Here is a 27749-nt window from a genome sequence, read left to right on the forward strand (position 1 = left end):
AAGATTATAAGTATTTTAACCCACTGCCTTTCAGTTTACAAAATAACAAACACATAAAAAGAGTCAGAGTTTAAAAGACAACAATATAATATCTTGCATTGCAATAATCATCAATGAGCAACATTTTGATAAAATAAATTGCTTTTCATTTGATCTCACTTTCCAGATATTCTTGCCCCAAATTAAGTGATTAACACAAATTTCCGCGATATTGCAGTTTTTTTTCCTCTCATAGCCTCAAGCATAAAATAAAATTAGCAGCAAAAGCTCCCAAAAAAAAATAATCCTTGTATGGAGAAATTTCCAATTATTAATGCGATTGAATTTGACTTTTTTTTCCATCATAGCACTGGGTATAATATTGTTTTATACTGGTGCAATATGAAGAGATTTTATAGAAGTCAAATATTTACCAAATTGAATTGCATAACGCAAGCTTTTTTGCTTCCCATGCTCACACAAAAAGCCTCCCAATGAATTCCCATGCGAAATAAAAACAATTTTATATCATTTTTGGAGCCGAAAAAAACACTCAAGGGGCACACAAGCGATAAAATAGCTGCATTCGAGCAATTATTATATTTCGCTTTCTTGCCGAATAAATTCGCATGAATTTGTGAAAAGTATTTAATTTCACTTTTTAGTTGCGCAAATATGGATCAATTTTCAAAATATTATTTTTTTTATATCCAACGTTATGTCATGTATCACAATGTGCGGCATCCGTTTTATTATAAATGGCGTTTCCTCTTTTAAAATCTGATTCATATTGTTAAATGTATTAAGGATTACCGACTTTTTATACATTGAAAATTTAAATCCTTAAGACGTAAAGGCTTTTTAAAGAAATCTTAGCTAAATTCTTATTATCTTAATATGCCTGATTTGCATTAATCACAATTTTTCTTAGTTTTCTGCCTTCTAAAATTATTGGTGGCAGATTGAAAAATTGAGTAATTTAAATGAGATAAAAACTAAAAGTCACAGCAATTTTCGGTGGATGGCGATTTAAAGTGAATTTGTGTTTTAATAATGCATTATTTCTTTTTTCCATCTCTCTCTTCCTTTTCTTATGCAAGTTTTGTTTTAATCACGAAGCTGGAAACACACTTTCGTGTCTTTCACTTGAGTGAGAATCGCCGCTTTGGTCTTTTTCGTGTAGAAATACGCGTTAAAATCGTCTGAAAACATGAAATTCCAATTTTATTGAATGATGTGCACGGTGTATTTTATATGTACCCATAATTATCAATTATTCTAATCATTGCAAAAATGCAGTTTGCAGTACCAAGTGAACCAGATAATAAACGCACAAGCCCCCCTACACTGTTGCTGTGTACAACAATTAACAAACTATCCGGAAATGTTGTTATTTTTGTTAAATAATCAAACATGGCGCGATGCGAAATACCACAGAGGTTTATTGACTTTCTATATGGACTTATTAACATTTTTTCTTTGCATTTTTTTTTTGTAAACTATATGGATGTCTCGGTCAGTTGAGAAATTTTCTCCATTCCTTACCTGACAATGTTTGAGACATTCTTGAGTGATGGATTGAATTTATCTTTGTCACCGCTACTGCCAAAATATCCTCCGCGCATTGTAACATTGCTGTTCTTTATACGTCGTCCAGCAGAAACATTTGATATCATCTCAAATGACCTCTTTGGATTATTTTAAACCCCCAATCGGAAGGAACACTTTTTTTTTTTTGGAAGTAATACCACTTTCAATCACACCAAAGCACAGAGTCTCACCCCTTTCACTCATCAAAGACCATCCATTGATGGGAAATGGTGCAAATTGAGGCAATTTTTCACAACGAATCTCAATTTCTGTTGCATACATTGGAAAAGAAAGAAAAATTCTATTGGATTTTTTTTTTATATTGTATAATTATACACCTCTCCTGACATTGTAGGGAAAAGTGCTTTCTCTCTGCCCCACAATCTTTTTTTTTTCTCCAATGTGAACACCCGCGGTACATCGAAAGCACAATGCGGAGAAAAAATGGAACAGAAAAAATGAAAATTTTCAATAGAATCGAAAAACAGAATGTTTATTCCCAAGAGCAATACCAAAAAGATTGTAAAAATTGTTTCATTTACGCTGATGAACACAATGCGCTTTTGCTTCGCCGCAGTGCATCTCTCACAACTCATTTTTTCATCTTTCACCTCCTTCGAATATTATAAATCAAAAGAACAATGAAGATTGCGCAGAGCAGAAAAAGCAGTCCATCACAGAGACCTTGCAGTGATTAACTTTTTTTTTCTTTCACATTTCAAGCAATTGAGTATTGGGATTAGTTATTAAATTTGTTATTAAACGATTAAAAGATGTATATGAAAATAAAGAAATCTTAGATACCTATATTATAAGATGTGGCTTAAAAGATATAAAGATAAAGATATAAAAGAATGTCTATAATGGATAAATAAAATTATTTTTGTAGTTTGTAAATTCTGTGTTTGTTTAATTTTTATATATTTTTTAGTTTATGCATTTTAAAGTCAGTCAAGCAATTCTATATTTAAGTATCTATTTTAATAATTCTTTAAAGATGGTATAAAAGGTCTGATATATTACGAAAGATTTGAAATTATTTTTAAAAAGCTGTGTCTGAAAGAAACACAACTAAAATTAATTTTCTAAAAATAACCTTTTAAACGTCAATTTTGTTTTATTTATTTTTTACAAAATAAAAATAAAAATATTTATTAAAATTGAAAGAATTTTGCCAAATATTGAAAAAAATGTACAAAATTATTTTGAAAAGAAAAAACCGAAGTTTAAGAAGCAAGTTAGGAAAAGCCTTGATTTTTTGTTTTTTGAAAGAACTATTTCCAAATTTAAATAAAATGTCAAACTAGTACAAAAAAACAGAATTATTCAATTCTAATAAGTCATAGCGTGTATTCAACACCTTTTAATATTAAACAATTAAAAAAAAAAACAAAAAAAAAACACACGGGATGCGTGTGGGAGGGGTTTGTTGCAGGCGGTAGAGATACCCAACGAAGGTCGAAGACTCAAGTTCTTGTTGGATTCACCGCATTAGCTATCTAAAACTTGAGGCTGTGTATTAATTAGGGTTAATAAGGTAAAAGAAGGTGTGTTAAATTCTGTATTGGCAGCATGTTTGAAGCTCTCTATAAAAATTGATTTTTTTGTTTCAATTCACTGTGGCCTAAGACTTTAGAGTGCATAAATTGGCACATAAGGTGTTCCTTCTTCTTAAGAACGTGAAAACTAATTTCTAAGGAACATAGTTTATTGGAAAATCTTGGTTTTTTCCTCGAGGCTTTGCCTTGTAAGTGTGGTGGTGTATAAACAATGCCCCAGACCAGTGGAGCCAAAGCTTTGGCGTACAACAAAAAAGCTCGAAAGTGTGATGTTTGTAAAGTTGATGATCAAAGTCTTCAATATATGGTTTGTGAATTTTGTGAAGCCATCTCTCATACAAAATGTCTTAATTATGGCGACAGAGAATACAGAATTTGGTCCACAAAAAATGGAATGTGCTTCATTTGTGAAGAGTGCAGAGAAAGCCCCCAACTGAAGCAGTTTAGGGAGCTTAAAAGGCAGAGTGACATCATTGAGCAATTTATTTACAAGATGGATGAACGCATACAGAGTAATTGTGCAGATACGCTTGTCGTTGCGAATGGTTCAACTTTTCTGTGTGACAATATGAAAATTGCGCTGAAGAAAATTACTGAAGTTGGCGATTTGTTGGCAATCTCAATGAAGGAACTAAAAGAGTGCATCCAATCTGTAGCAGAGAATTCGGTTAATCAAAACAACCTGAGTGAAGCAACGGCATCTTATGCAGGTGCAGTCAAGGCAAAACCGTCGAATAAATCTTTGTGTGTGATTGAGCCAAAAAATGATAAGCAAGACCGTGCGACCACAAAAACTACCGTAATGAATGAGATAGATCCAGTAGACGCAAAAGTATCGGGAATTAGAGGTGTTGGAAAGAGTGGAATTGGAATAGTATGCGAAAACGAGAAAGTATTGGAAAAAGTGAAAGAAATTGCAGAGAAAAAACTGGGAGAGAAATACAGCATCACTGTGCCTAAACCCATGTACCCGAGGCTTAAAATAAGTGGTTTATCTGAGAGCATTGCCAATGAGGAGCTTGTAAAAATGTTGATTGCGCAAAATGAGCTAAAAGTGCAGGAAAATGAAATAAAAGTGGTGACCATACATGCTACAAAAAGGAAGATTTTCTATGATGCTATTGTGGAAGTACCCCCTCAGCTTTACAAGGAATTGTTGCAAAAGGAACGTGTCTACATAGGATGGAGCGCTTGCTACGTCTGTGACGGTGTGAGCGTGAGACGCTGTGTGAGATGCTGTGGCTACGGACATTTAGCTAAGGACTGCAAGGAGGCAACCTACATCTGCCAGTTTTGTTCCGGAAAACATAAATCGGACGATTGTGATGGTTCTGGAATGTTGTGTATAAATTGTAGAAGAGCTAACACAAGATTTCATCTTAAACTTAGTACTAATCATTATGCTGATAGCCCAGATTGTGGTGTTTTTCAAAGAGAGCTGAAACGCTTGAGAGAGAAGATTGTTTTTGTTTAGAAAATTTGAGCATGCTGTTGAAAAAATCTTTGTTAATTAATTTTGAGCATCCAAGGACCCGTACAGCCATTTAGGGCTTGGGTATCCTTTCCTCTCTCTTACTGGCAACCTATTTCTCGCTACACATTGTATTTTTGTTGTACGGGGGGTGGGGAACCATTATGAGATGAATAAACTAAATCTAATCTAAAAAAAAAGATTTGTAAGTGAAATCACGAAATTTCCGACCAAGTGCAAAATTTTCCCTGGCCGAGTGCAAGAAATTGCAGATTTATGTCACATGATTTATCAGAATGGAACAATCGTGTGCCATTGCTTGAAATGTTTTCTTTTTTTGTAAGAGAGAAAGATGCACTATCAGTCTATCTCTATTTTAAGATTTATGATCTTCACACCTACTGACGAAATGTGCGCAAAAAATATTTCCTTTGAAATGTTGGAAAAATATTAAAAATTAAATCCAATAGAATTGTTCTTGGTGCACACAATAATCACACACAAAAGGGAAAAAACACTCTCGGTGCATTCAGAAGGTAATCACAACGGTTTAGCAGCTTATTAGTCAGTCAGGTACATCACAATGGATTCTGGGAAGAACACTTGAAGAACTTTCCACGCTGCGGTGGTGATCTTTCTGCACAAATTTGCATTGAGAGAACACACAGAATGATGATTGGCAAGTGAATGAAAACGTGCGCGCGGTGTTAACGTCTCAAAACGCGAAGTACGAATAAAGGTGGATTCTTCGATTGGGTGCTGTGAGTGAGGTAAACGCGGGAAAGACCACCACTTCTTTCACCTACTGGCTGAAGCGTGTGTCTGAACGTGCGCGCGATCGCAAGGTGATCATCGCTCAAACTCAAGTGCTCCACCGGTGCTCTTGAAAATTTCTTTCTTTGCCCATATTGTGCAAGAGTGTTTGAAGGCAATATAACTACGCGGAGATCCCCTTTGTGGTGGTATGTGGATAAAAAAATGCGATTATTACCTTTAATTTTTAATTCCTCTCTCACTGTGTACACCACCTCTCATATCGATCGAAAAACCACTAAAGCGTTAATTTATTTCTCCATAGTGTTTCAATTTCTTCCACCTTCTTTTTTTTGTTCGTCATCCAATCTTTCTCCTCCTTTCCTGCACCATTTAAACTCAACATGAATCTTAATATATAAAGCTGAAAATGTTTGTTTGTCTGTCTGTGGCACATGAACTCCTCCGAAACGGCTGGGCCGATCTTGATGAAATTTGGTAGGGGGGTAGAGGGGGTCAATACGAGTTGCAAGCGCTATATGGGATTCCGCCCCAACCCCCCTTTATAGCGCCCCCACAGAAAAATTGATTTTTTCCCATTTTCTACCTGTTAAAGGGTCAGATAACGGGAATTTTTTATTTTAAGAATTTTTCGGGGTACCGTATTATTCATCCCCCCTACTAATATACGCCCCCTTTTATAGCTTAAAATGGAGTTTGCTCACACATGATTGGGGGCTCGGGTTGACTAGTTAATTATAATCGAGTTTGTATAAAATCCCAATCGGCACACTAATTAATTAGCAAACACAAAAAAGTACCGAATTATCCAAATAAATTCATGCTATCGCACCACTTTAAATGAGATTTTTCTTTTTCTTTTTTTAATTCCTCCTCCAGAAAATTTAGATTCTCTCTCGCAATCTTAATTCCAGTGACCTAGAAATGCGCGTTGTGCCATTCGTTCATGGTAAATAAACATGGAGCATAATCTAAATTCTATATATTGACTGTGAGTGCTCGACTTATGCCAAATCCCGCTTTGGATGCTTTAATATTCTTATATGTGCAATTAATGTGCACCACTTGACTGTCTTCCTCTTTGTACATACCATGGTCAGCTATATTCGCCGTTACCTTATTTTACAGAGAGACGACTCGCGAGCAATGAGACAAGAAACAGGACTGCAAGAGCCGTTTTCTTTGCATTTTACTTTGCGCGATGCACTAGATAAGAATCTTGCTAATAAGTGTACCAGATGCTGAATTAGGGCATGAAGAAAATTCAATTTAATCCTTTTTTTAAATACTTTTGAAGCACTCTTAGAACGATAAAATTTAATTAGAATTGAAATGAGACTTTGCATTGATAGATCTGTGTTTAGTCCTTATTCGGAGTATATCCAGATTTTTAAAATAATTTTTATGAAGTCTGATTTAAAAATTGTCTAAAAAAGTCAACTATTACCCAAAATTCGAGAAAATTTGCGGAATAGATTCTCAATTTCTTCCTTTAATCGAATCTGTTTATATTTTGGAAAAAATACACTTTTATGCCCATTTTATGCATTTAAAGGCAAAAAACGAAATTTTCCTAGCAAAATAAATAAGTACAATAGACTAATCCAAGTTAAAGGAATTTACATAATTTTGGTAAATAAAGAATAAAAATTACCCCAAGCTTAGTTTGCTAACTAAAAGTCGAAAATTCATCTTATTATAACGTTCAGTTTTAACGCAAAAAGTGCATTTAATGCGAAGCCCTGCTGTATTATCTATGTATCTCCTCTACATACATAGTCGTGAAATAGCGATCTCGTCGGAAAATCTTCGCATTTTAATTATTACCATCTCATCGCGAGACAAGAAATGTTGGTCAATGTGATTACTTGAGGAAGATGGAAAATGGAGAAATTAGACTGACTCGTCTCACTTGACAACAATGTGCGAGGCACGACATTTCACGCTGGAATTTAGTGATTAATGTGCATAACTCACCTGATATCCGGAGTTGCTTCCACGAGAAGGCGGACGCAGTCCAGGCATCCACGTGCCGCGGCATAGTGAAGGGCCAGGGCTCCTCCAGCAGGTCGCTCCACGGACGGCATGGTAGAGGGGGATTGGGATGTTGAGTCCAGATGGGAGTGAGCTCTGGACTCAATTGGTTCGGTGCACCCCACCGTGGTTCTGCAAAGCACAAGAAAAGCAGAAAGCATGAGTAATCGAAGATCAAAGAGTTTGATCGTTGGAATATGATCACAAGTAAATGCCGCGATGTAGGCAATATTGAGTGTTCAAATGCATCAAAGGTAGTATAAATCAGATAATAAATCAGCGTTTTAGTTCCTTCTGCTAAAAAAAAATTAATTGAAAGAAATTAAAACATTATACTTGGTTTTTGTTACCTCAAACAATTATCACATAATTTCCGAATCACTGAATATCCTTCCACTAAATCACTCACTTCCTCAATTTTGAGTGCACTTCCTGCTGCCATGGCGAAAGTATCCACTTTCCATGGAATACAATTGAGAGTCTTTTCGCTATTGAGCACTTTGCAATCCCCACCGGACGTCTGCCACTTCCAGTACTTCTGGCGTTGGCTAAAATACCCCAAGTGGTGGAGGATACGTTTCTCCGAGGATGCCTCCGACCAGGAACTTTCAGACGATGTGTGCTTCCTGTCGAAGTGGCGTGGTTTAATTCTTGCCGGAATGGGAATCTCCTTGGAGCGATTTCTCAACTCCATGGCAATCATAATGCGAATCCGAATGTGTCTCTTAATATTCTTCTCATGCTGCAATCGTCGTTTTAGCTGCCGATGATTGCGTTCTTCCTCAATCTGGTGGCATCTCTTTGCGTGCCGCCGGTCAATCTGGTGACTCCACTCGTGCCCCGAGGAATTCCCCAGCGGTGGCTCCCACGCGATTGTCCTCACAATATCCAGTCTCCGGCGCGTTTGGCGCCAGGGCACGAGTTCAAAGTAGCAGAAACTCTCTCCCGCGCGCCAGGGACGAAAATTGGCCTCATGCTCCGAGTAGCGAAGAATCCAATCGCCATCACAGACTGCCGAGGTGGTCAGCACATTTGGACATCGCACAGCTGGATTTCTGGCACTAGCACGCCTTCCACCGTAGTAGGTGAAGCTCTTACTGTTTTCCTCATTCCATCCACTACCCGTTTCCGTGTCATTTTCACCAAACATCGTGGAATTTTCACTGCTGTCGGAGGCACGCATGCAAATCCTCAACAACACGGTGAAGCAACTCATGCATTCCATTTTCCTGACCCACACACATCACATCCATGCTGATAACACTTTCAGCACTACTTGCGCATATTTTCCCCACAAATTCACAAAACACCGCCGAAGAAATTATGAAATATCTGGGCAGCACTCATTTGGGATTGAATCGATTGAATACACCAAATTCCTCATTAAACTCTCAATGAAAATTCCCAACGATTTTCCTCGTGAAATGCGGATTTTTCTTCCTTGGTGCTTTCACAAAGTTTATATAAAATTTTCAATTAGAAAGAAGTGCACCCAATCGCTGGACAATGTTTATGGGAGACTGTGCGGTGGTGGACTAAAAGTTGGAAAAATGAAAGAGAATAATTCTATGAAAAATTCCACGAATATAGCAAAAAAAGAGCCCACGACAGAGTTGGAGTGAACGTAGATTGTCGTTTAAACTAAAATGTGAGTCTTTGAATTACAAAAAAAAATTGCCGATGCATAGCCGTTCAATAAAAAAAATTATCGAAAGTCTTGCAATAACTTGCCGCTGGTTAAAGAAATTCAAAGTGTTTTTAAAAGAATTAAGAAATGTAAAATTTTTACTCAGAGGTATAAAATAAAATGCATTACATTCACTGATTAAATTATAAATTGGAATACATACTGATGCAATCAGCCGGAAGATAGCATCAAATTAATGTGAATTTATCGAATTACGCATGAACCGAGAAGTGAGAGTCATTTTACAATCTTCCCAAACCCACGTGCTTGTTAATGAAACTGAAACATAAGAAAAGCCAATGAAAGAATTGCATCAAGTTAATTACTTCATAATAGTTAAATACTTTGTTGGATTTGATGACAATGATTTCAATGAAAAGGAGAGAGTCAGAAGGAATTTCTTGGAAAAAAATATTTTATCTAGAAAATAAATTAATTTGCAACTCTCAAACACTCTTTTGCAGAAGAGCGACGCTTTTCAAGTGCCATCAACCATGTCGAGTTCCAAATGGGGGGACTTTTTCCAGTGAATCTCTTTCCAATTTGTATGATTAACTGTGACGCTGACCAGCAATGAGTCCAACTCTGGTATTTATGCGGAATAATTTAGGATGTCCGGCGCATTGAAAAGAAAATCCCACAAAGGGCAGTTTGCATTGAAAAAAAATCGGTGACATTGTACCAATATAGGCTGTGTGAATTGATTTTCGTTGTGCGCAATGGGAAAAAATCTTGGTGCGAATGGTAAACAACAATCGGCAGCAGAAATTCCACTCTTTTTTTCACAATATTCAATTGAGCCATCGCCTGTGTTTGCTTTGTTGAAATTGAAAGGCCGCGAGGGTATGGAGAAAATTGCTGGAAAGTGCATGGTTCAGGTGACTTTTTTATCTTTAAATATAAATGCGTGAATGTCTCCAAGAAGTTTTATTGCTTTTGTATACAATGTGTACATACAAAAGACATTAATGGCAATTTTCCCCTTTTAGCACCCACGTTCATGACATGAAAATTTTTTTGAGCTTCAAGTGATGACACATGGAGCAAAGAAACACGGAAAAGAGAAAGAAGTAATTTTTGCACAAAAGATACATGCAAAATTTATTCACAATTAGAAAGAGCGCTCGCAGAAAATTTCACGGATCGTGAAGTGTGATCATGTAGATGTCAATTGGTAGCAGAAGCTAAATTAGTTATATTTTTCTTTCACTCTCTCACTACAACATCAAACTTTCGCATCATTTGAAAATTGAGTGGATTTATAAAAAAGCCACCTGGATGTCTCTGAAATTACCAGTGTGGTGCTGTGGCTGGAAATGGGAATATTTTGTCTCTTTTATGATTAACAACAAGAAAAAAGAATGAGCAAAGCACGCACATTGACCATGAAGTTGCAATGTTATTAACTTTCTCTGCATATACCCCATCCTGTGTAAATGAGTTGCATTATAAAATGGCAAAAAAAATATATAGTGTGAGTTAAATATAAATACCATTTTAATATCACTCTTCATGTGAATTTCCTCATCATGATGACCTTTCTTCGCATCATCTCATTAGATGCTTCTTATTCAATCATTAAGCATATCTTGAGTAATTTTCTCATCCAATGTTAAATGAGATGAATGAGAGAAAATTCAATGTGGGTCAAGAAGAAAGCATCTCGTTTTTTTTGTGTATAATTTCAATAATTTTTTAAACATTTTTCACTATTCATATTTTCGTATATAGCTGCTCTTTAATTTGAATTTCAGCACGTTAGGAAATGCCGCAATCTGGTAAACGTGAACCATCTGTATGCATTTTCACTGTGTGGAATAAATTTTACGTTTGAAACCTCCACCAAAGTTTGCGTATATTATGTAGATCGTGCTCATATCAATTTTCCAAAATAACTTTCCCATCCATATTTTTTTCCCTAACTGTCGCGTAATTAAAGCGGAAAATGAGACACATTGACCTTGACCTCATTGAAGGAAAGTTGTCGTTTTCCATTTCCCAACAAACTCATTTGCTTAATTTCAAGTGAAAAGACTCAGAAAAAAAATGAGGCAATGCATTCTTTTTTCTTGAGCATTGTCTCAAGTCAATGATGACGAAAGACACCTCCGAAGTCGGTGGAGCGAAAAATTAGGAAAATAATCGACCGCGAAATCATTTGCAAAGAAAAGTGCGGAGGTGAATGGAAATTCTAAGGAAAATTCAGGGAAATGCGTTTTTTTTTTATGAAAAATATAAAATTATTTATCATTTAAAAGAAATGATAAATAAAATGTATTTCTGTATTTTAAATAGGTAAGTTGTGTCCTCATTTAGGAAAAAATATAATGAGTTCCAATCAGTCATTTTAGTGTCATTTCTCCCTCAATTCGATAGAACTCTTAATTTTGCATAAAAAATTGTTTAAATTCGGGGCAAAGGGTAAAGTGTCTAATTTAAATTTTCAGACATAACTTTCTTCGATTTGTCGAAGAAAGATCTCTCAAGCATCTTAAAGTACCATCATTATATTTCATTCTCTATCCTGTGAAAGGTGTAACATTGATTTCGTGGCAATATTGATTTCCTATCTTTTGAAGCTCCTATTATGGTGACAGCTGGAGAAATTGGCAAGACAACCAGACAATTCAATTACATTCATTCCTCTCAATATAATATAAGAAAGAGAGGTGAAGAGATCGAAGACCCTATCTCATCAATCAATCATTTCCACGGCTATTAAAATTGCTTCAATCCAATGAAGTTCAATGTCGCTATTAGTGATCTTCATCTTCCAGCAGTGATTTCTTCTCGCCCACTGGTAGAGGCGGCAAACGCAATTTTCCTACACGTGTTATGGTGTGTCTCTCACAGCGCACAACGACTAAAAATTATCGTTTTGCCAGTGATTTATCAATAAAGCGCCTCGAGAGCTAGCAGTGAAAGTTCCCTTGTTTAAAAATATCATTTCTTTGGATGGCAAGATCACATTAAATATGTACCAGCTGGTTTTCAATATTCAACTTGCATATAATATGATATATAATATATGTATAAGTATATGTATAAATATATGTAGAAAATTACAAAGAAGAAAGTTTATCGATAATGCGACATCAAGAGTTCAACCATCAACTTGCTTAACACGTTTGATAACAATTTTTCCCCACGGCTTTTCACATTTATGTATAAAAACTTGAAATTTGAAAATGCTAAATTGATGAATTTCCTCGCGTCCAATGTATCACCTTTTGCCCAATAATGATCACAATTTTTTGAGAGTGATGGCATTCAGTGTGGATTGCATGTGGTCATTTAAGAAATTTCATATCATTTGAGAGCCCCATAATGAGAGGTTTCCCAGTAATTTTTCAATTTTGCACCATTGTCACTATTTGGGGCTCATTTAGTAGAAAGTCCGCTACATTTTTTCCCGCGTGCAGAAAAATGATTCTCATCAAAACTATAGCAAATGGAGCATTCAAAAAGTCATTTTCATTTGTGGCAATTTCCAGTAAGATTTCCAATGTGGTTTCATCAAGCGAGTATCCCAGTGTGGATGAAATTAAAATCATACTGATTGATGAAACTAGTTTTCCAATATATTTTATGATAATTATATTCGCAAAGCCACACGCATTTATGTTCCATCCACGTTCTTTTTCTGTGCTCTTTTAGGAAATTTATTTATAGAATGTCTTTTCATTTTGTTTTCTGGTGATTTTATAAGGTGATAGACAATATTTTTTTTTCACAAGAACCTAATTGGTATAGAATGTCAATGGAATGAACCACAAAACAACAGAGCAAAGCACAAAGTGGGTCAAAATGAGTAGTGTAGTTCTTTCTTTCGTCATTTTTGACACCATTCTCAACAACAACTAAATATAACCACTGCACTGAGGCATTAAGAAGGTATTTTACATATTTCTTCACGTCAAAAGTGGACATTAAATCATCTAAATGATAACAGTTAATCCACTTGAACGTCTCTTCTAATGTTTTAATGGCATTGCCTAAGGACATTTAAAAATTTCTTCGAATGTAATAGATAAAGTTTGATTTTCAAAAGCTTTTTTAGCTTATCGCAAAAGCTTAAAACACCAAGTAAATAATAAATCATTTTTCATGATAAAAAAATCACAACTGTGGTGAATTTTTTTTTATTTTATGTGTTCTATAACAACAAAAGTAAAAAAGCTTTCCTTTTTATTGGTAATGTAATTTTTTACGTTACATGGTTTGATTTTGGCCATCCTCCCCTAATGATAATCTTCTCAGAGCATTATGTTTCAATAAAAAAATAGCTCTTAAAATCTTAAATATTACCTTTCCATTAACTCGATTTAAAGATACATAGCACCTGGAAAAGACCATCTTAATTTGAGCTAATTTCATTCAATAATTTCTTTGATGGCGTTTTTTCTCTACTATCGTTAAATTTTCTTCTTTTGTCTGCTCTCATACAGTTTTATATCGTTTTTATTTAGTACACTACCCAGAAAGAAAGACATGCTACCATTATTTGTAATTCTTCACCTTCGTTTTATAAACTCAAAAAAATTGGCACAAAAGAATGTTTATAGAAAGACAGAAAAAAAGTACAAACGACCATTGAAAAAAACACACAATAAATTTTATATTGTCTGCACTTTGAAATCCATAACAGGATTTTACATCTTGATGGTTTACTTGATGTATTAGAACCACCCATTTTGCTGTGCTTGTGAATTTTCTTCGCGGGGAAAACTTCTTTTACCTTTTGAAAAGCAATCAAAGAAATGACAGAGATGAGCTGCAAAACAGCTTTCTTCCCCATTTGTGGCAGTATAGATGGAAAATTTGTCACAAATCACCAGTGTATGGCTTCTCAAAGAAAAGCAATCAAGCAATTAAATGGTAATTATTTTCATGTCATAATGCGGTGGGTACGAAAATAAAAAGTTCTTCAGTTTATTCTTTGCGTTTCAAGCAAGAACATCAACAACCGAAATCGGGTGAAGATGCGGTATGAAGAAAATGGCAATTGAAAATTGTGCTTACCGTTAATTGAGAAACTTATGGGTGAGAAGAAGTACAAAAAATGTGTAAGAATTTTAAATCCAAGCGCGTGTTCGGGGTTTTGTATATCAACCACAGTGTTTACGTGTCTTTCACAGAAGAATCCACCAAGAAAATATCTCTTTTCACAGAACTTTTGATTACAACGTGTTTTTCTTATGGGTGTCTTTTCACCTCACAAACCAATTCGTGATCTTCAGTTATAACCGCGTGCTAAGCAATATGAAATATCTTTTTTTCCTTCTTCACATCCAAATATTAAAAAAGTAGAATTTGAGCTAGTTTCTAGCTTCTTTTTAGATGCAAAACTGTTAACACAGTGAGCGCCACAAGAAATTCTCAAGATGCTCACAGAGGGAGATGAGTGAAATGATGGAGAAAAAGAGTTCAATTGAAAGACACACACGAGAGTTTTTCACCTGATTTAAAATGTGCACAATTAATATTTCCGTTTTATTGATTGAGTCTTCCGCCTTCGAACGGAAGCGCACTTCACTCTCAAATGCACGAAAATGCTGATTTTTCTCGATATAAAGTAATCACATTCAATTGCAGCAATGTTTTGCTTCTTCGGGTTGAGTCCCCGCACCTTATTATACGACACTCAATCTACCAACATTGATATATACCTTTTCAATTGCAAACCGCCATCCACAGAGCAACATACAATTTGAGGGATTTCCATTAGCATGGAAGCACCGAAAGCTCCGTACTCAGACGGAAAATCAACACACAATGAAAGGCAAAGCCGCGGAGCTCGAGTGAGGAGCGCTTACGAGAAATCCACACCGTGTTGCCGGAACAATGGTTGAATCGCGTTTAACGCATCGAATAAGAACGGAGGAATCTCATGCCGCGCTTTTGGCTTCTGGAAAGAGTTGTTGGCTACTACAAAGCCCAAAGACTCACATCTTGCGCGCGCGAGAGAAATGGTGATGGAGAAAAACTCTCTCTTTTCATCCACTCCAACTACCTATAATACCGAATCTCAGGTGCAAGAGAGAAAAGATGTTTACGTTGCTCGTGGTTATTGTTGACGCAGGTCCGTAATTAGGTTGAACAAGCCATACAAGCTTAGAAAATCCCCAATCACATTGACATTCATAAATTTTAAGCATAATTAAGATGTTCACGTTATTTGCATCTCACTGCAAACAGTCTGTTTAGGTAGGAAAAGCCACACAAAAAAACCGTCAAGATATACCTTAATTAATTAAAATGCTCAAAATGTGACCAGAAAGCCATTCTACTGGAAGACTAACTACTTAACAGCTTTTAAGATAGATTGATAAATTTCCAATCATAGCCAGAAACACTTTGAAAGAAAAGACGAGAGATCTTTGAGAGACTTGAATAGAGGTCCAAAAAGTGAGGGATTAATGGGGATTAAGTGATAAGGCACTCCTCATTAGTTTCTTTGGTGCATTTGGAGAAATCTTTTTCTTCTTGTAAATTATATATGTGTAGCAAGAAACGTGAGATTATGTGGAAGTTTTGAAAAGCATGAAAAAAGAAGTTTCATCTTTCAGATTAATTCAAAGAAAATTAAAAGTAAAAAAAAATATATCATAGCGGGAAGTCCAAACAGCTCTAAAAAGAGCCCTATAACTCCAAAAAGATCATGACCACGAACACTTTTTTGTGAGCGAGTTATAAAAAATTGATAAAAATATGTGTCAGCATTTTGTAGAAGTTTAAAGAACGATTCAATTTATTCTTTAGTGCAAAAATCAAGATTCAAGAGACGATTTCATTCAATCTATATTTTTGAAGTTTATTTTTCCAAAAGCTGCATCTTGTTGATTTTTTTTTTATAATTTGATGTATTGCCAAAAATGCCAAACACTTTCATTTTTGTCTCTCTTTGCCGAAATGAATTTTAATGTGAGCGCACCAAGATGATGTAGTTAAATATTTATCAAATTGTGATCTTTGGGAAGTTTGGGAACTTCTTCACCTTGAATTTGAGAAACTCCATCGCATATATACATGTGAAAATATAATGGCGAACCGAGTGGCCACACCATCATGTGCCACAGTTTCAAGTTAATTAATCCAACTGATCAAAACAAGTAAAAAGAGTTGTGGAGAGAGAAAAGGTGAAACAGCACAAAATTAAATTATATTTGCAATTTACAAAAGAAAAGCTCCTATATAGTGGTCGTCAGTTGGAATAAAAATGACTCACAATATTCCCTCTTTGGGCTTTAATAGGGACGATTGTATGGCTTTTTGAAGAGGTAATAGAGAAATAAAATTAAATTGCATTACGAGGTCTTTGCCGTCCAGCAGAACTCTCATTTTTCAATGAATCTCTCAATTGCTTCGCATTACATTTCCAACCGAAAAGCCAAGCGAAAAAAAGCACTTGCAATCAGCGTGTAATTTGCTGCAAGAGAGCAATTGAAAAGTTATTTGCACTGCAGATTTATTGCATTTGATTGCACACAATTAACAGGAAAAAAAGGCTTCTAGCATTCTACCTCCCGCTCTGAAATTCATTCATCATCGACCGAAACTCTTTCACCTCCCATCGCCGAGAGATGAGGCAAAACATGGCATATACAAGAAGTAATTCACTGTGAAAGTTTATTCTTCTGACCAAATGATCATATTAGAGGGAATCTTAAATTAAAAAAAACGGTTCCCGCGCGGAAGAGAATATTCTTGCGCTGATGCTAAGTCCGTTAGCAATATCATAAATTTTTCCTTCGCCACACCATTTGGATTTCTCGGGAGAGAAGGCATGGAAGAAGAAATTAAAAAATAATTTATTGGTTTAATTGGTCACAACACAATGATCTTCATATGGTAATTTGCAATTCCTCCCCCTACACATATACTTATGATTTTCCGTCCATTCCCGCACCTCTTGAGCAGCAGCCCCGCGCTCAAGTGCATTTGAATTAATTTTTCGGATCAATGAAAAAGCTCATTAGTTGAATGTGCAATTTACTAAATAAAAAAACACACCTCCCTCGTGTGCTATTATGCAATGTTACTGCAGATGGATAAATTGAGAAAAAGTTGTAATGCTACAAACTTTTCCACCGTACTGTACTCCCGATTGTTGGAAAATTTACCCAAACGGAACTCAAGCAGTTCAAGTGATGCAATCATACTGTTTTTTACCGATAACATGGATGGAACAATAATATAAACATGAAAATAAAATTATCGTGCTTTTAAGTTCCAAATACATACATACTTTCCATGCTTTTTGTACCCCATCATAGTGCGATAAAAATCAAATGCTTGTAAATTGGCAATAATTTATTTGTAGCCCGCAGTGATCTTTTTTAAGAGCTCTCTTAAAGTCAGATCACCATCTTCCATGGATAAATACTTTTCTTTGGTAATAACTGATCGATTTTGATTGCATTTCCAATACGATCACTTTTTCTTCTTGTCGTTCAATGCGGAGAAACAGAGAAATTGAGACATAATCCACGCGCTTGATTGACATACACGATTGTAGAAAGTATATACATATCTCTGCATGCTGTGCATCAAGATTGGATTTCCTTGCCATTTTTTCCATTAATTTCACCTAGCACTTGGTATATCAATAAAGTAAATCCTTTTATAGAGGTTGAATGAAAGAGAATTTGTCCATTAAGAGATCTTTTTAAATTCATTTGAAATGGAATGAGAATTAAATTTCTTTAAAATCTTGATTTACAGGTTGAAGATGTTTTGGAATCAATACTACAAAATTAATTGTAATAATTTCAATTCAATTAATCTTGTTTTACTTGTTTTCTAAATGCTAAAAATCGTCTAAATATTGAACATTAAAATAAATAGTAATCAACGTGAAAAAGTTGTAAATAAAAACATTTCGATGAATTTTATGATTTTATTTCTATTGAAAAATCGTAAAAGGGGTTCATTAGCTACTTCCATAAACGAATTATAGGTTGTAGATTACAACTTGATTTGTCATAAATGAATAAACAAATTAATGAATAAAATCATAATCTTTAGAAGTACATATAGATAATTTAATTATTTGTTGAATTATTTTTCTAGAAATACTTCAAATATGACGCATATCAACAATACTTATGATATTCAAATGAATTATTAACTTTTAATCAATAAAATAAATTTTATTTTAGTATTTTTCTCATAGTCCTTAAAAAATTCACAATAGTTGAAAACAATATTCCATTAATCTTTCTCAACACATCAATGCTCCATAAATGGATAATAATTGCAATTTTTTTGGGTTCAATTGCAAAAAAAAAGAGTTGAGAGAACTCACATCAAAGTGATACTTTCATTTAAAAACAGCAGCACAGAAAATTCACTGAAATTTTGTGCTTATTTTTCACGTGATCACAATTTGAATTGAAAATTCTTTCAGGTAATGAAATATTTTAATTGATGATTAATTGTTTTATTGTTGTTTATTAGTTAATTGCTAATAATTCATAGGTGTAATTGCTAATTTACAAATTCAGCAAAATTAAAAACATTTTTCTGCACAAGCTGAAAGTGTGAAAACACCCGGAATAAGAAAAAAGTGTTTGATCTCTCAAATAACACTGGTTTTTATGTATAATGTATATCCCATCCCTCTCCAAATGCAATTTAACTGCAACACTGTTTTCACCATCGAGACACTCGTGTGAAAAAAAGGCATAAATACGTGTAAGTGATGTACTCACAGAAATGAGGCAGAAGGTGGAGATCAAGTAGAAAGTTTAATACGATAAATTTAATCAATTTACAGAATTATTCTATGCCGATCAGGCCGATCTATAATTTCTCAATAAAAATCCGCCCAGTCATGATTAATGCTCTCTTACAATATCAGTCTTTCAGTGTTTTTCAATCTTGTTTCAATTTCAATCCGTTAGATATATACACGATCGCATGCAATTCATTTTATGTGATCTCGCGCACGATCATTTGGTTTGCGATCGTGAAATTACATCTCTTTTGCCTACATCTTGGCGTAAAGCAACTAAAGGTAAAAAAAATGGCGGGAAAATCAACTTACCTGCCAACACTGCGATCGAGGCAACAGAAGCAATTGCTGTCGGCACTGCATTTGGAGCTACAGGCGCTCCCCTCGCAAGCATTGCAATTATTGAAGCTAAAGCTCGAGGTACAAAGCGTGCAAAAGGACTCCATGGGACTGGCTGTGGCTCTCGTGTCACTGTACCTGCCTCCGTCTTCACCATCATCCGTGTCCTCTGTGCACGAGGTGAGGGTGTCATCCGTGGCGCGATCATCGGAACTAAATTCATAGCAAGCACCCTCAAAAATGCTTCCAGTTTGGCTGCGATTGGAGAAACTATTGCTGATTGGACTGGTGCTGAAGCGAAAGCCAAAAATTTACTTATTGTGTAAAAGTTCTTTCCTTATATTAAAATCTTTTCAGTTATTTTTTTCTTGGTCACAAATTCTTTTTTTTTTTAATTTGACTGAAACATAAAATTATCACAAAATGGAAATTATTTAACATTATAGAAATTCCAATACTTCCCCAAACAAAAACTGTGATACATTAAATTGGGAATGCAAATAAAATTTATTGAATTTTCTACGGAACTATGTTCAAGTGGAAAATCATTATACAATCAATTTATTTACTGAAATTTCCAACAAATTTACGAAATTATGAATTTCTGTTGAAAATAAAAAACAAAAAAGAAACAAACACTTTCTAATTACAAGCCTCCAACATTTCGTGAAGGAAATCCGAATAATTCCCCTCGCCCAAGAAAATTGTTGTACATTTTTTTGGTGATGCAAGAAAGAGGAAAAGAAGGTACAATAGCTACCTGAAAGCCCCGGGAACCCGGCAGCGTGGTGAGAACTTGAGGGTACTCCCCTTGCTGGCCATGGACATGTTCTCGTTGAAGTGGATAATGTTGATGTCGTTGTATTTCTGCATGAAATTGCTTGAGTATCGCGTGGACATTTCTTTGAGGCTCTTCTTCGGCTTGGGGCTCACTTGGGCGCCACGAAACAAATCCAGGAGGCAGGTTTTGAAGTCAAACATTATTGGCGTACCCTTTCATCTCCTCTGTTGCAGTGCATTTCTTCTGGTGTGTGGTTGCGGGGCGGAAAATCTGCCGGAAAATTCACAGAAAAAAAATTAATGAACTTGAAGTGCAAGGAACACGGCAATTTATGTGTTCAAATTTCACTTTCTGCACAGCATAAATAAATTGATAAATTATTTTGCATGCTCCACTGGGTTTCGATTTGTATTTATTGTTGGAGAGAGGACAAAAAACGCCGAGCTCAGAATGCAATTATCGTGTGAAATCTCTTGGGAAGGTTTGAAAGTGTTCTTTAAATTATTTTCTTCCTGGCAAGACCCTCCGGTTACCTTAATTCATTTATTTAATACACTTTTCACTGAATTTAAATCAGATTTTCTAAAATGATTGCACTAAAAAAATATTTCAACGTTTTTTACACAATTTGAAAAGAGCGCGAAGAATGAAACTTCCTTTTCTCCTTCTTCTTTTTCTTTTGGGCCGTGCATCCACACAGGCAGAATGAGACAACAATAGTGCCGTGAAGTGAGAGATTGGGAAAAAAGAAACACCAACCTACTTATGCTTCAACGAACATAAAGCAAGAAAGCAAAAGTCGCAAAACAAACCTCCGCATAACCTCACTTTTTTGTTGTTTTTCTCAAAAAGTGAGGTGAGAAAATCAAGTAAAATTTATCACCCAAAATTCGATGAAAATTGTGTTAATTCTTTAATTGAATACTTTAAAAATGTAAGTATTTAATAGTGATTTGTAACTTGAATCAATTTATTAGGAAAATCTCATAAATTTTTGCAGTATTTCGTGAAAAACATGAGCACACGACGTGGGGAAAACAACCGCACGCGGCCACAGAAACACAAAAATCACACAGCCTTCCGGAATGATCTCCACGACAAAACTCCCAAGATAAAGATGCTGAACTCCCTGCACGTGTCAGAGGTGTGTGAGCATTGCCGTGGGGTAATTGAATGGAAAATCAAGTACAAAAAGTATAAACCACTCTCGCAGCCAAAAACGTGCATAAAGTAAGATTTCCGGATTCGCCCAAGCAATCGGCAATGCAATTAATACGTGGGCATTTATTTCTCAGGTGCGGCAATCGCTGCGTGAAGAAGGCTTATCACGTCATGTGCAGAGATTGTGCACTGAAGCTGAAAGTCTGTGCAAAATGCAACAAATCACCAGAGGATGGGGGTATCGTGCCACCACAGCCATCACCCCAGGAACAGATGCAAATGGATGCGGAGATGCAGCACATGGTCAAGAGGCTCACAGAGAGGAAAAGAAGGACATTCCTGAGATTCTTGAAGAAGGGAAAGAAGAATGCAATGTCTGATGATAAGCAGGAAGACGATCAAACAGAGGATGAGCCGGGTAATTCCGGTGGGAATACAACCAAAAATAATCCCGATACAGTACCCCATACACGCGAGGAACTTCTGGAAAAAATCCAATCGCTCAAACTGTCGGAGGAAGACGATGAATTTTCTGGTAGTGATTTCGATGATGATGAATTTGACGACTCTGATTCCCAAAGTAATTGCTCCCTAGAATAAAAACAGTTCTCCAGAGAGGAGAACCACCAATTAATTGAACTACACGATCTGATAGTAAAACTCCTCTGGGTCTGGGAGAAGGGGAATGTGTGGAGTGGAAAAAAAAGTCGGTCAATTCGCTTCACGTTGATTTTTATCACACACATGGTTTAAATTGCATTTTGACGACATGGCAACATCATCCACATATAACCGAATATAATCTGTGAGTATCTTCATCTTCCCATTACCTCGTGACACTGTGCAACAAATAAATCAGTGTGGAGTGGAGACGAAGATACGCAAATTGAAATGGTAGAAAGTAACTTTTGTTCGCGTCTTGTTTATCACAACCATTTCTCACTGTTTGGCATTCATTCACATCACCAACACTCGTGGTGGCTTCCTTCTCTGGGTTAATTGAATAATTATTTTTTCTGTGCACAGACTCCGCGAGCCCTCAAGCTGAGCGAATGTTTGCATTAATATTTTTTTTTATTATTAAATTCAATATAATTATGTGTCGATTGCAACGGTGAATGCAACAAAATCAATCCCCTGGAAGAACTTTTTTTTTGCAATTCTTTTGCATGACCTCATTTAATTGCTCATCATCCCGCAAGAAGTTCGATGCACTACTACGAGCAATCGAGGGGTCAAAAACTGAATGAAAAAAAAATGAATTCAAAGAATTAAATAATTCAACACGCCCCCTCTTCCTTTTAAAAGTATAAAAGCTTCAAATAAATTAAAATTTATCAGATTTCTTTTGATTTATTGCTTCCATATTTTGAAGTGTGATTTTAATCGAGCAACTGCAAAAAGTTTTATCAAAATTATTTATTGAAAAAAAAAAGAAACATTCCTTTGTATTTTTTTTTACATAAACATATTTTTGTGTAATGTACATACAGTCGTGCCTTGGCATAAGATAGTTTAGGATATACTCTTCACACTCATTATTTTCAATACGCGAGAGCAGTACATCCTAGACTATCTTATGCCAAGGCACGAGTGTATCTACAATTTGATCATTCACCCATCCACTTTAGAGTGGTATAATTTATGCATAAATTTTAACAAAATCTCTTAAACAATCTCAATCATTCATCTGAAATATTTTTTTTTAACAAAAAGCCTAATTTTTTGAGCATTTTCAACTCTGAGTGTTTTCTCTTTAGCAAAATAAATAAGAAATGGGCCTTTTGAGACATGGTTTTGTTGGGTAAATGTGGAATTTCCACGGTAATTATGCGAAATCTCGGCAATGAGCTCAGTGTTTGCGTGAGTCTACGATCACTCAACAATTGCTTTTCAATCTCCGTGCGTCGCTCTTGCAAATTGCAATGTATATTGCCAATCTTTTGGACCATTTTTCATCTTCACGCTGTGAGACGCAATTTTTTTTCTTTCAATCCACATTTTCAAAATTATTATTTTTTCTCTCTACGCTTCGATTTTCGTGTTTTTGTGGTGAGACAGATGAGCATAAATTTTCAATTTCATAATTTTATCGACATCGATTTCGTTAATTTTTATCCAATTCCTTATTTCATAATATTTCATGTAAATTGAAAAGTTGAAAAAAAAGCGAATCATGTTGTCTGTAAGAGGAGAGAGCCATTTTGGTTCTCTTTTCTAATAAATTACATTGTAGGTACATCTTAAATGCCAAGAGATGGTAATTTTTAATTTATAAGACAAATATTTCTATTCAAAAATGAATTGTGTGTTGCTATAAACAATAAAAACGAAGGTAAAACAACCTGATATTTGCGCTCTAAATTTATTCATCAATTGTGGTACTTCCTATACAAAACTTCCTTTAATAATTTTTTTTAAGACATTCCTCTTTTGGTACAAAAAGATGAATTCATATATAAGAAAAAACAATGTGGAAGAAAATCACAAAGCGTGAGAATGTAAATTGAACGATGATCGCGAAAATTCTTCATTTAGTGTGTGTGAGTGGGGTATATTTATATACAATTTTATTCAGCATCAACCGGCAAAGGTTGTAATTAATTTGCTGTGAGAGTTCCAATTTTTCAATTAATATACCCGCACTCTCCCACCGTATAAGATTTTGTCCCATTTTCCCATATTCTGCGATCCGAAGAAAAAAGGTTGTGGCACGCAGAGAACCACAGAATTAATTTACATACACGACGATCTTCGTCAGCATAACCATAAAACTGTTTTTAACGTTCTTGTCTCCAAATTGGTGCATACTCAATATATTCTTTTCCCAGTGATCAGAAAGAACGGCGAGAGAATCTTTGTGGGTCAGGGAGTCAATATTTTTTTGGAAAGTAATTTGTTTAAGCGACACTCCAAGGGGTCAAAAGACCGCCCAGTTGTTGTTAATAAAAATATAATTATTAATAATATTTTTCCCTGTTCTTGCATAAGAATAAATTAATTACTCTCTGAATTTTTTTTTTATTATAAATTCAAGTAATTAGTAAACTAAAATTAATCTCAAAAAAATAAGAAGAAAATTTCTTATTAACTGTTAATTTTTAATATTTATGCTTTTACATTATTATTTTTTTCAAACAGTTTACAAGAAGTAACAGTTAGTATTTTCATATAAAAATTATCCGCACTTATGTATATTAATCTGATTTTCATTTTGTAAGAAAAAGGCAAATAAATCTCAAGAGTGAATTACATTTTTAATTGTTTAGAATTAAAACAGCTTTACGCAGAATTATAATCATTATCTATCCCGATTAAAGCTTATATTGAAGAGAATTTATTTTTGCATTTCAATTGGAAAACTTATAAAGCGAGAACTTTGAAATTCATTGCTTGCATAACATGATTCGTAAATACATCTTCCTTTATAGTGATTTACTCATCAACACACTGAGAGTACTTTTCTTGATGCTCAAACGGTGTGTGCAGAATGTAAACGTGCTATTGACCCCTCGATTATATTCTCAGAAGAATTCTTAGTGCCTCTCTATTGACTTACTTCCAAAGGGTATTTGGGAAATTTAAAATTACATTAATATTTAAAGACACTCGGAAGCCACGAGAGAAATGGATGAAATGTGATAATTTACTAAAATGGTGTCAGTGGTTTTGTAATGAAAATTTCCCAGTGTAGTTTTTTCCTCACGTGTGCATTACAACGTGTCACACGATGTTTGCACGCATGGCGCGTGCGATTTTTAAGTTTTAAAAAAAAATGTGTAAAGGGAAAAGTGTTATGAGAAGTTCTGAATCTCATTTCCCGAAACACGAAGAAGCTATAAAATTGATGAGAGAGAGAGAGAGATAAGTTGGTAATTTAAGGAAATGAAAATCAATTGCGTTTGCGTGATTGAGATACGTCTTTTTTAAAAATTATTATGTTTTATCAACAATATTGATGATAAATTCATGAAAATACATACAAAAAGAATTAAAAGCTACCTACCTATTTTTTAACAATACAAATTCCAACGGATTTCTTCATTTATCTTTCGATTGTTAATTTATTTTTGTAATGAAATAATTGTAATTTTTCTTCCGAATTACAGTCGATGTAATAAGAGGTTTTTTCCTAATTGTTATTATATTTTTTTTTTTATTAATTCAAGGTTTATTTCAATCCTAAAATCTTTCATAAAGGAACCGAGGGTTCAATTCCATAAAAATATTTTTATTTTATACGAGACATATAAGGAGAAAAGCTTGGAAATTTACACATTCCCAAGAGAAAAGAAGTTTGTTATCGTCACATAGAAAAAGTTCTCATTCGAAGAATAGGATTAACGGGTAAATTTCAAAAAAAAGAAGCTGAGAAATTTCGGCAAAGATTTTATCAAAAATGTTAAATTTGGCGTCACTATTATGTTTTTTTTTGTTTGAAGCAAAAAAAATCTTTGTCAAAACTCACCGATGAAGCATAAGCGTGGATGTTTCATGTTTTAAATGATTTAAAGAGACAAAAAACACAATAGTGACGTCATTGTGATCATTTTTAGCAAATCTTTGTCTTCGAGTTTAAAAAATAGTATAACAAATACAAAATAACTCTATCGTATAAAACAGACTGTTTTGAAAATTTCCCATTCTTTTTGCATCTCGTTGGCGTGAAATCCATGAATCTGAGAGAAGCAATTTTTTGTCCTCCTACCTGTTTATTTCGCTCTTTCTTTTCACCGCAATTTTGGTGAAAATTGATTTTGTGCTCCGCGCGATGATTGACATGTGAGTGAATATTGAGTTTGTAACTAATTCAAATTATGAATTTATAATTTGAAAAGTATTAATGACATCATTATGTTACCATTCGTCAGGGCGATTTATTGGCCTCCACTATACATTGCATCCAAGCGAAAGTTATTGTTTATCCAAACGGCTGCTGGCGGACTTTTTTTTTGTCTACGAAGCAAAGAACATATCGCGAGAGACAAGGCAAAGAATAACGGAAGACCCACACGAGCACCTAGCTTGTAATTTTTCATGATTTATGTTGCTTTTTTTCAAGCGAGGGAGAAAATTCTGGCATAGAAAATTGCTAGATGTGCAGGGATAAATCATTTTGCAAAATTATCTGTAATTTTGTCCATGATTTTTTGGCATCGCACACTTCCCTGGTGCTAAAATCGTGTTCGCGCGACATTCTCCATGTGTTTTGTGTGACACGAAATTGGTGGGAAATTAATTTTATGTATACGATGCCAAAGTTGCGGAGGCAAAAATAAAATAAAAAATATATATAATAAACTGACTGCCGCAAGAAACATTTTCACCTAACTTTTGCATCCAAAAACTAATGAAATACTAAGTGGTTGGTTGCCTAAAAAAAATTCCACATATAGGATATTATAGCGAATGGAATGAGTTTGATTTCTGAATGTTAATATATTCACTTTGAATAAGACAAATCGCACAGCGATGTCCGCGATGAAATAAAATGTAAATTCAGCACTAATGTATGGATGATTTAATTCACTCTCGATTGAAAATTGATCCACGAAGATCTTGGAGATTCATCAAAATGATCTCATTTTAATCACATTATAAATTTCCCCGTGCTGCGTCCAATTTTCAGCTTACCTTGAGGTTTTTTATTGTTGCTTGGCTTCTGCTCTCTAAATATCCATTATGCGTATATTGGAGATTTTCACTTGTCGACAAATCTTTCCATGAAAAAAAAGAGGCCAAAAAAAAGCTTTTATAATTGTGTCTCACCATCGAGTAAAAGAATCAATCAACATTCTTTTATAACTTGGTGAAGTGCGAGAAAAGTTTTTTGAAAGGTAGAAAAGCACATCACACGAGAAAACACCGGAGAAACTGTTACACACCTTGGATTATGTTTTATGCAAACGCTGCTTTTATTGTTCTTGAATCTTTCATTAAATTGGCACCATCTCCTGCGTGGAGAAAAAAAAAGTGATGAACACCTCCAACACAGACACCTCCAAACGTGATCACCGTAATTTGGCGGTAAAAATTTTTCACTTTGCCACACGCTATAACCACCAAGAGTTTGATGCACCCGCGCTTCTGCTCCGTATTCACCCCCACCTGGGGATTTTTCAATTCAATCACGCACACGGGAGAAATGACGGAATAAATTAAATAATAAAAAACTTGATTTTTTTGCCTTTTTGCACTGTGCAAGGCGCGCGTGCAATCTCATACGGATGAGATCGCGAGATGTGTGCGCTTCTCGCTGCGGCTCATGGAGAAATGAGGGCCCAAAGCACACAAATTTCTTTCTGGAGCCACAGACCGAAGCATAAGAGTGTGAAACTGTTTTTTTTTCTTCTTCTCTTATTATTACTTCTTTGCTCTCTTGGCGGTTGTGAAATGCTGAGATTATGGAATTAACATCTCTCACGTTAAATAGGAAAAAAAGTAAAGTACAAAATAAAATGAGAGACACAATATAAATGCTCAATCGTTTCAGTTCATGAAGCTGCTTAGAAATTTTGAGGTGAGTCAGTGTTAGAATTGCAGCTATTGCTATTGAGATTTAAGACTAAAACTGTGATAAACATCGATTAGAACGATCATGATGAGAAATATATGATTAATGACAGTCCACCGATACC

At 34.9% G+C, this 27749-nt stretch overlaps 2 protein-coding genes across 6 annotated transcripts in view; one reads left to right on the top strand and one right to left on the bottom strand.

Moving 5' to 3' along the window:
- Positions 1-27373, bottom strand: part of LOC129789571 (espin) — a 46228-nt gene extending 18855 nt beyond the window's left edge. For 2 of the 5 annotated variants that reach the window (XM_055826448.1, XM_055826447.1), the window contains exons 1-2: positions 7758-8960; positions 7351-7539 (exon numbers count right to left, since the gene is read on the bottom strand). In XM_055826448.1, coding sequence (XP_055682423.1) covers positions 7351-7539; positions 7758-8632 — 1064 coding nt within the window. In that variant the 5' untranslated portion in view covers positions 8633-8960. Of the gene's footprint in view, positions 1-7350; positions 7540-7757; positions 8961-9257; positions 9275-19142; positions 19461-19929; positions 20221-26745; positions 26829-26996 lie in introns of those variants that run through there. The other 3 variants (XM_055826449.1, XM_055826450.1, XM_055826451.1) reach the window with 3 other exon arrangements.
- LOC129789758 (uncharacterized protein C9orf85 homolog) lies at positions 20653-22453 on the top strand. Its single transcript, XM_055826804.1, has 3 exons — positions 20653-20884; positions 20951-21180; positions 21246-22453. The coding sequence occupies exons 2-3, from the start codon at positions 20966-20968 to the stop codon at positions 21709-21711; spliced, it is 681 nt and encodes a 226-aa protein (XP_055682779.1). The 5' UTR covers positions 20653-20884; positions 20951-20965; the 3' UTR covers positions 21712-22453.
- Positions 27374-27749: the final 376 nt, after the last annotated feature.

The sequence above is a fragment of the Lutzomyia longipalpis genome, chromosome 2 (assembly GCF_024334085.1).
Source record: "Lutzomyia longipalpis isolate SR_M1_2022 chromosome 2, ASM2433408v1".
NCBI classification, from domain to species: Eukaryota; Metazoa; Arthropoda; class Insecta; order Diptera; family Psychodidae; genus Lutzomyia; species Lutzomyia longipalpis.

Excerpts from the sequence above, each read along its gene's own strand:
- LOC129789758 (XM_055826804.1), top strand. The coding sequence starts at position 20,966 with ATGAGCACACGACGTGGGGAAAACAACCGCACGCGGCCACAGAAACAC. Across the intron at positions 21,181-21,245 it reads CAGCCAAAAACGTGCATAAA|GTGCGGCAATCGCTGCGTGA; the intron begins GTAAGATTTCCG and ends TTTATTTCTCAG.